Source organism: Crinia signifera, chromosome 2 (assembly GCF_055691185.1).
Source record: "Crinia signifera chromosome 2, ASM5569118v1, whole genome shotgun sequence".
NCBI classification, from domain to species: domain Eukaryota; kingdom Metazoa; phylum Chordata; class Amphibia; order Anura; family Myobatrachidae; genus Crinia; species Crinia signifera.
In genome coordinates this window covers 163,339,640-163,352,704 of record NC_139218.1, presented here as the reverse complement: position 1 = coordinate 163,352,704, position 13,065 = coordinate 163,339,640, and the positions used below count along the sequence as shown (strand labels likewise).

General features: G+C 44.0%; 1 protein-coding gene across 3 annotated transcripts in view; it reads right to left on the bottom strand.

Moving 5' to 3' along the window:
* LOC146060192 (cadherin EGF LAG seven-pass G-type receptor 2-like) overlaps positions 1–13,065 on the bottom strand; it is a 264,989-nt gene that overhangs the window by 103,273 nt on the left and 148,651 nt on the right. For all 3 annotated transcript variants that reach the window (XM_083173157.1, XM_083173156.1, XM_083173155.1), the window contains exon 26: positions 4,907–5,081. In XM_083173157.1, coding sequence (XP_083029283.1) covers positions 4,907–5,081 — 175 coding nt within the window. The remainder of the gene's footprint in view (positions 1–4,906; positions 5,082–13,065) is intronic.

Genomic DNA, 13,065 nt, shown 5'->3' with positions numbered 1-13,065 from the left:
GAATAGGAGATAACCTGAGCGACCAGCAAGTTAGCAGCATTGCAGGGACTGGATGCAGACAGAGGTGCTGTGTGGCCAACGGCACGCAGACAGTGCTCATAGAATCCAGGCCTAGAACACGGAGACATTCTAAAAAGCATGTGAAAGGTAAAAATTAGTGCTTTGTTACCTGGATCATGACAGCAACCCTGTTTAGGGGTGGCCCCAGGACACCTCTTAGGCTTTTGAGGGAATCTGGCATGGAAGCTAGGACCAATTTTGGAGCATGGATGTCTGCTGCATTGGTCCACGATATCTCTTCATGTCCATACCCTTTCCAGTCTATCAAATACTGAAGATGTCGATAGCGGAAGCAAGAATCAAGAATCTTGGCAACCTCATACTCAACACACCTCTTTGAGTCCTTGGAATTTTCAAGAAGGGCTGCAGCTTCAGCTTGTATTCAACTGGATTGATGACTTGTTCAACTTGGAAAGGACCTATAAAACGTGGACCAAATTTCATGGTGGGTACCATGATTCTCAGGTTCTTAGTGGAGAGCCAGACACAATCTACTGGTTTGATAACAGGAACAGACTTAGGCTTCCTATTGGCAAATCTCTTGTACCTGACTGATGCCTTCAAAAGAGCAGAGCGAATGTTTTTCCAGATATTGGAAAACTTTTGAAGGGAGAGGTCCACAACAGGCACTGAAAAAGCAGGAAGAGGCTAAAATTCAGGCACTAGAGGATGGAATCCATAACTTGGAATGGTGAGGTGATGGAAGAAGAATGGTACTGATTGTTGTGGCAAAATTCCACCCACCGAAGAAGTTGAGCCCAGTCATCTTGAGAAGAAGAAATATAGATGCAAAGGAATGCCTCCAAGTCTTGGTTTCTGCCTGTTTTTCTGTGGGTGGGTAGACTTGGAGAGCGGCACACAAGCTCCACGAGATTTTGGCAACGAATTGGACCCCCCTATCGGATATTATCTCTAGAGGCAGTCCATTAAGTCTAAATATTTCCACAATGAAGATTTGTGCTAGCCTGGAAGCTGACGGGAGATCGGTAAGAGAGACAAAATGTTGGTGAACCCAGGTGGTATTGAACTTATTGAACTTGTTGGACTCTGCAAGATCTTTGATAAAGTCCATCGACAAGTGAGACCAGGGTTAATGGGGCACCAAGGAATCAGTTGACCAGCAGGAGACTTTCAGTTCACCTTATGCTGGGTACACCTAGAGCATGAGGAAAAAAACTCAGTAGTATCCTTCTTGAGTTCTGACCACCAGTAAGATCTGGAGACAAAATCATAGGTCTTCTGGATGATTGGAAAAACAGGAGGAATGCACCCACTGTATGAGTTTCTTTTGAATAGGTGCTTTCACAAAACTCTTATCTGGCGGAGGAGTTGAGTTCACTCTCACAACTGAGAATGCTACTGGATTAATAATGTGATGTCATCTGGTAGCTTTTGACCCTTCCTCTAACTCCCAGGAGTGGCATAGGGCATCAGCCTTACGATTTTGAGAACCTGCACAAAGCGAGAGTTTATAAGAAAAATTAGAGAAGAAAAGTGTCCATTTGGCTTGGGCGAGGGTTGAGGCATTGAGCTGATTTGAGATACAGGAGGTTCTTATGACCAGTTCTGATGGTGATGAGCTGCACCCTCGAGCAGGTATCTCCATTCCCCTAGGGATGAGTTTGATCGCTGATGGCATAGTTTCGGGAGAAAAACCCACATGGGTGAAGATGATCATCCTTGGCATGTTGAGGTAAAACAGATCTGACCCCAATGGAGAAAGTATCAACCTCAAGAGTAAAAGGCAACAAGGAATAGGATTGTCTCAGCACAGGAGCAGATAAAAATTTCTGCTTGAGAACATGGATGGCTTGATCCTCTGGCCACTTAGACAGGTTAGCACAATTTCCGGGTGAGAGACGTAATTGGTGCCACTACGGTTGAGAAACTTTGTATGAACATGCAAAAGTAATTGGCGACCCTCAAGAACCTCTGGACACCTTTAAGAGAAGAAGAAATGAGCCATTCCTTGATAGCTTGAAGGAAGTTTTCTCAGGATCCATTTTAAGACCATGCTAGAAATTATGTATCCTAAGAAAGGACTTGACTGTACCTTGAAGACACACTATTTGAGTTTTCAGTAGAGATGATTGGTGCAAAGATGGGAGAACTTCCTTTACCCAGAAATGATGCTCTTCCAAGCTATTGGTGAAAATCAGTGATTGAGGTAGATGACTACATGCTGATAGAGGATATCCAGGAAGATCTCATTTACGAAATGCTTAAACACAGCTGGAGCATTACTGAGGCAGAAAGACATGACGAGATACTCATAATGTCTGTCACAAGTGTTGAATGCAGACTTCCGCTTATCATCCTCTTGGATACAGAAAAGATTTTACACACCTCAGGTGCAGGTTGGTAAAGATGGTAGCTCCACTAACACGGTCAAATAACTCTGTAATCAAAGGTAATGGATACAGGTTTTTTACAGTAAATTTATTGAGACCCCCGGTAGTCTATACTGTATGTGGGCATAGCCCACCATCTTTTTTCTTAAAAAGAAGAATCCTGTAGAAGAATATAATTGGCCATAGCTTGGGTTTCTGAAAGCGATAATGGTTAAATGCGCCCACAAGGAGGATTCTTCCTAGGAATAAGGTATATGGGACAGTTGCATTCCCTATCAGGGGGAAGAAAATCAGTGGCAGACTTACAGTACTGAAGACGTCAGCGAAGTCACGATATGGCTTTGTAGGCATTGAGACTGGGAGGTGGCACTAGGAGCAGGAAGAATTTTTAGGAGGCAGGATTCAGAACAGCTGGAACCCCAGGCCAGAACCTGCGTAGTCTTCCAGATGATCTGTGGGTTGTGAAGACAAAGCCAGGGCAGGCCCAGAACTAATGGATCGGTAGCTCTGGGTATCACGATGAAGGTAATGAGTTCAGAATGTAGAACACCAACTTTCATTTTATAAGAATCATTGGCATCCATAATTTTACTGCCATCCATGGCAGTCAAATAAATGGAAGAATTACATTTTTTGGTGGTAGGCATCACCTCTTGACCAATTCGGCTGTAACAAAGTAACAGACTTCTTCAGAATCTAGAAGACCTGTAAGATTCCTGAAGCGCTGAGATACTGTCCATCTTCATGTGTTTGTAATATTCCTGTGTAACTAAAAATAAGACATTACTCCTAGTAAACCCTCTCCTTGGCTGGCTAAGAACTGCCATCTCCCTGTCTCTTAAGGCAAGAATTAAAGAGGTGTGAGGGAGCAGCACAATACAAACACTGATGCTCAGACAGAATAGAGAATAGTTCACTTGCATGAGCTCTTTATTAGAAGGACATGGTTGGTGTGGAGGAGGAGCTGAATGTGCCCTGGGAGGACCAGAATGAGCACGCTCAATTGTTCGCTCGGGAAAACGAAGGTCCACCTTGGTACAGAGGGAGAAGAGCTTATCCAATTATTTTGGTAAGTCTCTTACCGCCAGCTTGTCTTTAAGACGGTCTGATAGCCCATGCCAAAAGGCTGCATAAAGAGCATGTGCAGTCTAATCTCGAAATCCCTGACATTTTGGGGCCAGGTCCTGGGATCCTGCCGATCCCAGGATTGGCCATCCTAATCGACAGTGAAGAACTGAAGAATCAATATGATAAAAAAATACTGAAGCATGAGTCAGGCATAAGGCATTTATGCTGGAAGCAGGCTGGAAGGGATTGGCTGGTCAAACCCAGGTGACACCAGCCAAGATGGCCGCACAGGTCAGACTTTTCAGGGAAACTATGTTTGTTAGTAGTATGGCTGTGGCCTACTGTAATGGCGGCAGTGTGTGACAATGACGGTGGCTCCAGAGGCCACAGAGAACCAAACATGTCCACTGGAGGAACAGAGGAGATAACTTGAGCGACCAGCATGCTAGCAGCATCACAGAGATTGGATGCAGACGGAAATGCTCTGCGGCGAACTGTATGCAGACAGCACTGATAGAATCCAGGCATAGAGGGTGAGATTTAATAGGATGAGAGATTCAGAAAGTGAGAGATTTGGTGAGAAATCTCCAGTTTTTTTAAAGCGGCAATCATTTACACTTCAAAATCAAACTGGTTTTGCAGTGTAAATGATTGCCGCTTTAAAAAAACTGGAGATTTCTCACCAAATCTCTCACTTTCTGAATCTCTCATCCTATTAAATCTCACCCAGTATGCCTAAACATTCTGAGAAGGCATGTGAAAGGTAAAAATAACCTTTTCACATATTAAACAAGAAGTAATATAGAACAAAACATATTAAAAAGAAGTATTAAAAAATTATGCATACTTTAAAGTATAGGCATTTTTTTTACTATTTTTGGTGACTAGGAGATGAGCATCCCCGAAGTAGGTTGGCGGAGGATTTTTCTGATGTTGATTTGGTGTGTTCTATGATAGTGGTGTCCAGCCTGAAATTGCCAGTGTTATAATACATATGGAGTGCCATTATATATTTTGATGAATATACATACAGTATACTGTATATTTAAATGTATTAAAAAAATACATAATAAATCCAAACTGCCCAAGTTCAATTGATACAGCATGTCCAGGTACATTTCCTACTTTCCCATAGGAATGTAATGTACAAGATCAGACTGCACCAAGGAAACCCTCAATTAAAAGAGGTCATATTCTAGAATGTGTACTGTCCTGTATTCACTCCACCAAAAGGAAGTACAAACTCTGGTTGCATGATGTGTCATGTTTGACCTTTTTTCACTGACTTAATGCCACTGGGTAACCAGTCTTCATAAAATAAATGAGAAACTAACAATTCTGCTTAAAAAAAAAAAAACAATGCAACAAAGTACACCTATTACTACTACAGATTTGAAATCAAATTAAAATTAGTATGTAAGACTGACCAGTTATAAAGGCTGGTACACCCCAACCCAAGGCATAGTAGAACCTCATTGGACTGGAATTGACATCCCGAACTTCACTCAGTCTGCGATATAGGTGTAAAACTTCAAGGAAAGCCCAAGAAAAACAACAGAGGGAGAGGAAATGGAGCAGGATAGCAATGATAGGGCAGGCAAACTGGAAGACAAAATAGGAAATATACAGGAAATGTGAGAACATTGGAGAAAAATAATTATTTTCAGAAGAAAAAAAATATATAAATTAAAGGGGGGAATAAACATATTTTTCAGTTTGTTAAACAGTGAAAAGCATTCAATTGGAAAGTGTAACACAATCACTGGCACTATATAATAAATAGTAAAAAAAAAAGTGGTATTTCGTGCCCTACCATCCACTAGGGTGTGGATGGTAGGGCATGAATAACTCTACACTGAAAACTGTGTCCACATTCAGGTAAAAAAACTGTGAAAACCCCACGTCAACCTAATGCTTGTGTCAACCTATTGACCTGTCGACCTAATCCCTTGTCAACCTTGTCCCATGTCGGCCTAGAATCATGTCAACCTTTCCCCATGTCGACCTAACAGCGTTAACCTAATGGTTGTCGACCAAAGAATCCCAACCTGCCTGTAGGATTGCCAGATGTCCTGAGCTGGCACAGGCTGTTGGACTGAAGCTCCATCTGACAGGGACACACATCTGACAGGGACACAGCAAGGCGGCTTCCCTGCCTGTCCCTGCTTCAGGGAGATGGGCAGGGTGTGGGGGCTGTGGGGAGGCGGCGGAGGGCTCCAACAGAACGGGATGCGCAAGCTTCTCTTGCATGTGCGCCACTTTCTGGTGGAAGGTGGCGGCTGGTGCAGGTTGGCGATTTTCAATTCTTTCGCCAGGAGCAGCTCCATTGAGAGATCTGTATTTGTTTTTACTTGCTTTGCTGCTTACTAAGATAGCTGTAACATGTAACATCAAAGTACACTTTATTAATAGCTTCCCTTACTGAGAAAACATAGGTCACTCTCTCAAATTATCCATAGATCCATTAACTTCTTGTAAACGCAGTACTTCACTATCAAATTTAGCCTTAAGCAGATGCTTTTAGTTAAAGTTTAGTTTATGTAGCTTGTAATTTTCATTAAATTGGAGTATTTATATATAAAAGGCAAATTACTCCTCACCTCTATGAGTTAAAGTATTTTCAGTGACCACTAGAGGCCACTCGACAGACAAAATTACTCTTTGGGGGAAATTTACTAAGAAAAATTAGTGGAAAAAAATCGTATAGAATACGACAGAAATCACCATTCAAAAGAATGGTGATTCCTGATTTACTAAGAGGCCGTATTGAAAACGCCCGCAAATGGCTGGGCAAATACACTTTATTTTCCTGTCGTATTTGCAGCCTTCAGTGTAAAAAAAATAAAATAAAAGGCGTGGGGTCCCCCCCACAATCGTAACCAGTACCAGGCTGAAAGAGCCGGGCTGGTAATAAAAAAAAATCAGGAAACCCGACAAATAGGGGTTCCCCAATTTTTTAAAACCAGCCCCAGGTACGGGGCAGGTTCCCAAAATAAAGGGGACAAAATGAATAGGGGTCCCCCATATTTTAAGAACCAGCCCCAGGCCAAACCAGCCAGCAGGGTAATGTCACAGCCGGGGGACACTTATTATATAAGGTCCCGCGGCAAAAACATCACCCTACTGACCAGTCAGTCTGGCCAGGGGCCCAATAAAGGCCCCCCCCCTCCAGGACTAACCTGACCAGGCTGAAGCCTGGTGCTGTCCTCAATGCCCCTGGGCAGTGGGCATCGAGCTGATAAAGTGTAAAAAATAGAAATAAACCATTGGGTTTTGCTGTGGAACTATGAGTCCCAGCAAGCCAGGAACGCATACTGGGACTTTGAGAACCACAAGTCCCAGCATGCGGCCCATGACTTTTAGTTCCACACCAAAACCAATAGTTAAATAAAAACACACTGACACATAAGAAAAATAAAACTTTAATACACAGAGCCCATACATACTGATACTTACCTATCTTGATCCCGTCGGTAGGTCCCTGGGTCCGGGGCTCCATGGTCCTGGTTCCAGGGCTGGTACAGGGTCCGGGGCTCCAGGGCTGAAGAGTCTGGGGTCCAGGATCCGAAGAAATCCATATGGGGACCTGTGGAAGGAAATACTACTCACCAGGTCATCTGGTGAAGATCCCGTCCTCTTCTCTCCGCCGTAGTCCAAGTCGCGCAGTCCCTTATAGCAAAACTGTGGCAAGGCATGATGGGATTTGTAGTTTGACAACATCTGGAGAGCAACAGGTTGGCCAGGCCTGCTTTATGTGTTAAAAGATGTCACAATAGAAAGCAAAAACAATTATTGCAGGGACACTGATCTGCTTGAAGCTTGCTGGATATGGAAAAAGTGAGCTGTGAAGACAGAGTAGGAACACATTTTGAAGGGCTTTTAACTAGTTTACACATAACTCTACAAGTTTATCTTTGTAGGAAACAATTCCACAGTGTTATCTTCAAAAGGCAGAAAGTGATTGCAATGCAAGCCAGGTTTTGAGGAGTTGTATCAAGCCTTTAGAGAAATAAAGTGGACAAGTTATTCATAGCAACCAAGTGGCATAACTATAGTGCCGCAGACTGGCTTGGGGGAGCCAGTGTTGCGGGGTCTGCGGGGAGCACTGAGAACAAAACAGCACTGATGCAACAGCTGATGTGAGTCAGGGAAGCAGAGAAAGCGCCCACATCCCTGAATCCTCCCCCTGCACCCAGTGAATGATTTCCCTCAACGTCCACCGGCGCTGCTCCATCCCTCCGTGGCTGCTCAGGAGGGAGGCAGTGGCGCACACAGCATGCATGCACGGCCACCCCACTTGTAAGTGCCTCTCCCTGCTTTATCTTGCCTGGTCGCCAGTGCTAGATGGGCTTAATAATGTAGCTTCACCAGAGGGACTGGTTATATTATGCAGTGGCACACAGTCACTCAGCCTGTGCTGCTTTAGGGTGGCTGGTGAGAATGTGTGATGCTGTCCATCCTCTCGTGCTGCTCAGCTCTGTGCTGAAGTTGCTGTGGGGACAGGTTTTTTTACCTGCCCTACAGGTATGTGCTGTATCTCTGCTTGAAGAGGGGTTGGGTAGTTTGTTGTTGAAGATCATCACTGCTCTACAGCATGGACAGGTCTGTGTTTAAAATGTTTATGTTTTAATTATAGTCCACTTATTGTCTTTATTGTATTGCCTCTATGTAGCAAGAGTATCCTGCTTCATATCAATTGTATCAAAAGGCAATTAGTGTTAAGGATACTGCCTCTACATTACCTTTATCTGAGAGGGTGGTAGTAACAGCGTGCATATATATATGTTTATAATGTGTAAGGGGCATTACAGTGTATGGCGTAATGTTTATGAGGCATTGCAGTGGGTGGCGTAATGTGTATGGGGCATTGCGGTGTGTGGCGTAATGTGTAAGTGGCATTACGGTGTGCAGCGTATAATGTGAGGGGCATAACGTTGTGTGGTGTAATGTGTACAGAGCATTGCGTTGTGTGGTGTAATGTGTAAGTGGCATTATGGTGTGTGGCACAAAGTGAAGGCATTACGGTGTGCAGTGTACAGTGTGAGGGGAGTTACGGTGTGACATATAGTGTAAGGGGCAGTACAGTGTGTGGCATATAGTTTGAGGGGCATTATGGTGTGTGGTGTAATGTGTAAAAGGCATTGCAGTGTGTGGCAAAAAGTGGAAGTGGCATTAAGATGTGTGGCGTATAATGTAGTGGGCATTATGGTGTGCTTAGGGAGGCCAATCCCGGGATCGGCGGGATCCCGGGATTTTGGCCTAAAATTGCCGGGATTTGTATCCCGGGATTGAAGCTTCCAATCCCGGGATTCCGGGATTAGTAACCCCATTAGTTTTGGTTTAAAGCCGGGCAGCACTGAGCACCAGAATATGGCTCAGACGCTGCACGGCTGACTGTTTCTTACCCCCGGTGCTGCTGTCGGGAGTTGGGATGGACTGAGTGCTGTGCTGACAAGCATGGCGGCGCCCAGGCTGCGCTGTGTGAACCCTGACATCACGTCACGCTGTGCAGCCCGGCCGCTGCTCTGCTTGTCAGCACAGCACACTGTCCCAAAGCCGGACAGACGCCCGATGTGCCAACCCCAGCCTTCCGCCCACCCGTCAGAGATAGCCGTCCTGCTGCTGCCCTGTCACCACAACCCCCGCCGCCGTAAGTGACAGTGCGAGGGGCAGCTTTAGGAGAAATTTATATTGTCATCTGGGGGAGGGGCCATTTTTTTTTTTATTAGGGAGGCCAATCCCGGGATCCCGGGAATGCCGGGATTGAGCATTTTTCAATCCCGAATCCCGGATTGAAAAAATGCCCCGGGTTTGGCATCCCTAGGTGTGCTGCTTATAGTGTGAGGGGCATTACGGTGTGTGGTGTAATGTGGACAGGGCTTTGTGCCCATGTTGGTTAGAATATGTAATATATGCACATATATGCAATATACGCCTGGATTATGAAAAACAAAGTGTATACGCCACTACAAGAGGTACACAAGTCGAAACCCAGCAATTTATTCCTCATGGCAATAGAAGCAACTGCCAAAAATTGGAGAGGGGCAACTATTTTGAATATTCACCATGAACTCCATGGTCCCTAAAGGGCTAAACATAGATTTCCACACCAACCTTTTGACTAAATAGACCCATAGAAGTACCTTTTGTGACTTTTACTTTACCAATCAAACTATAAAATGTTACCATGTTTTCCTACAAATTTTTGTAACAGAAACGACGGGTCAAATTTAATAGGATGAGAGATTCAGAAAGTGAGAGATTTGGTAAGAAATCTACAGTTTTTTTAAAGCAGCAATCATTCACACTTCAAAATCAAACTGGTTTTGCAGTGTAAATGATTGCTGTTAAAAAAAACCTGGAGATTTCGGTACTTGTTTAGTTTCACGGCGGCAGTTACGTACTTAGTGTAGCATCCCTTTCAGAATAGGGCTCGTGTTCCCGCGGCAGCGTAGTGTGTTCCACGCAACTAGCATAGTCAGTCAGAAGTAGCGTAGTGTATTAAGCGTAGGCAGTACGTAGTCAGCCTAAGCGTCCCTGTCAAAATCGGCGTAGTGTGTGTACCCGCGACTAGTGTAGTCAGAAACAGCGTCTAGTTCACCGTAGTCAGAAGCTGCGTCCCTGTCAGAAACAGCGCGTTATTCTTGCGTCTATGTCAGCCAGCTGGTAGTTTGAGCGGTACGCTGTTAGCGTAGTCAGTCAGCTGTTGTGTAGTCAGTCAGCTTGTAGATTGAGCGGTACACAGTTAACATAGTCAGTCAGCTGTTGTATTCTCTGAAAGGCACACGTATGGGAGACATGGCTGCAGAGAGGCTGACAATTTTTACTCTGCCCCAGACTGAGGAGGAGGCAGTGGAATTCCTTCAGGGGCAACATTTCCTGCCAGAGACACAGACCTGCCACAATGGACACCCGATGAGGCTCAGTATTAGGGAGAGAATGTGGCGCTGCCATATCCGCACCTGCAGAAAAAAGGTCAGTCTGAGGGCTTCACAGTGGTTTAGAGGGTGTCATCTGACCTTCGTTACCCTCATCCGCTTTATATTCTGCTGGACTGAGGAGCTGACTAGTGTACTTTTTGTCAGCGACACCTCTCTGTCTCCCAGGCCACCAGTACACAATATAATAATTTAATGTGGGAGGCCTGTGCGGTCGACCTCCTGTCGCAGCCTCAGTGACAAATTGGTGGCCCAGGCACCATTTTGGAGGTTGATGAAAGCCTCTTTGTGAAGTGCAAGGCCAATGTTGGATGCATGCTGCCCCAGCAGTGGATCTTTGGGGGAATCTCCAGACAGACCGGAGAATGTTTTTTGACGGCAGTCAAGAGGCGTGACGCCAGTACCCTAATTACTGCCATCGAGAGTCACGTGCTCCCGGGGACCACTATTTTCTCCAACTGCTGGAGGGTGTACCAAACAGAGCAGCTGGAGCAGGCTGGGTATCATCACACCAGGGTGAACCACCGCTACCACTTCGTGGATCCAGAGAGCGGGGTTCACACCCAGAATATAGAGAGACTGTGGGGATCCTGCAAGTGGCGCAATAAGCGCCAAAGGGGGACTGCGCCCCATCAGCTGGACTCATAATTTCCAAGAGTTCATCTGGAGGAAGACACTGGGTGCAGAAGACCCCTTCAAGCGCATTCTGCACGAGCTAACCCTGCTCCCCCAGGCAGACAAAGGCGACACCGCAGAGGCAACTGCGTCGACTTTGGCTGGAGCGTCGACTTCAGCTGCTGTCTCTGACAGTACACTGTCAGAGGAATTACTTTTTTTGGTGTATTTTACCTTCTTGTTATTCATTGTATTGTTCTTTCTGAATCTCTCATCCTATTAAATTTCCCCCGACATCTCATACCTCTGTAGCAGAAACACCATATTGGTCTGTAATTTTATAAGACATAAGGTCATTTATTTTATTTGAAAACTTATTGACTGGAGTTTACAATGAAGCATAGTAACATTAAAGAATTATACCAAGTAGAGACTTGATTGGTATATACTATAATGTATGTACAGTAGGAGTCAGTTTCATCTTTGTTCCTTTGGCCATGGCTCACCATGGCTAGCCATGGCTATTCTATTGTTCTCAACTGCAATACAATACATAGAACAATAGAGTATGGGATTAGCAGAGTAATCGAATTACTCACTTAATCCTATTATGGAGATAGATGTCAGTGGCTCCCACTGTAATACATAATAATGTAAATGTATGTAATATGAGGGGTATTAATACAGTACCTTTAATATTTTCATGAACATGTTTCTAGACACCTGTTGCAGCTTAATGCAATCATATGCTTCTTTGTTTCATGATATTATGGATACAATAGCAGCAGTCTGGGCTGGGATTTTGACCACAGTGATTGACACCCAAAAGGACCAGTAGTCAGAAGAGATCTGTGACACATATCTACTTTGTTCCATTGATCTCTGAAGCTTCAGGTATGCTCCTTCTTTTGGTGCTCCAGCTATGCAAATTAGACTAGACCCATATTAAAAAAAAACTTTGTATCCCCCATGTCCCTAGCCTTTCCTAGAATATCCCATCTGTTCACGATGGGTTGGACTGACACAACACTTCAAAAAGGAGAAACTGTTGGCAAAGTTTTTTGACACATGGTTGCTATACAGTATGTACGAACCCTGTCCCCCCGCCCCTTGAAAATGTCCCTTAAAAGTTATTTTTCACATAACTCATACCTTCTAGTAAGTAATGATCCTCCATATTAATATTGTATTGAAGTTGTCTGATTTTGTCCAGCCCTTGCTATTTTAATGAACCTGCAATATGTCATTATAGCTGAGTTTACTGTCCTACTTTATTTTTGATTCTGTCTTAAATGGGATTTAATTTATTATTTGATCGTTACATTTCTGTATTATAAGGATTTTCCTGTTAATAAAAAAAAAATTGTATATTTTATTTTATTAGAAACCTTTAATGAAGCACACTTTATTGGCCACTTTAGAACACCTTTTATTTTATCTACACAACTGAAAATTCTGGTACAGTATTTCTACCTTCTATATAAAGCATAATTGACACATTTGACTCAAACCACTATTTGATATTTTGTGTCATTTAGGATCTCTATAGATATACCACTTGTTGGCTACATTGGTATTCAGTACTTTATTTTGTCCTATTGATTTTGGAAGATTTAGGTATGAGATGTTTTGGAGTTAAACCTGGAGTTTAACCTACCGTACCGATACCCACTGCCAGCTACAGCCACCAGTCTCCTGCCTCCCGCCCGGTTCCAGCACACAATGTGTGATATTGCACATTGGGTGCGGGGAAGAAAACAATCGGATGTGATCGGATGCAATGAGAAGTTGCATCGTAATGTCACATCGCATCTGATCGCACTACTGTATGGGCACCATTACAGATACAGTCACTGAATTTAACAGATGTTCATGTGCTCGTCTAATTTTATGTTGACTGTTCATGCTCATACTTCGTTTTGCAGCAAAATGATTGCATCCACCGTGACTAACAATCATTACTGTATCAAATAACAGCAACCTCTTAAGTATAGAGTTGCTATATTCCAGCAAATGTATATGTTGTTGGGTAT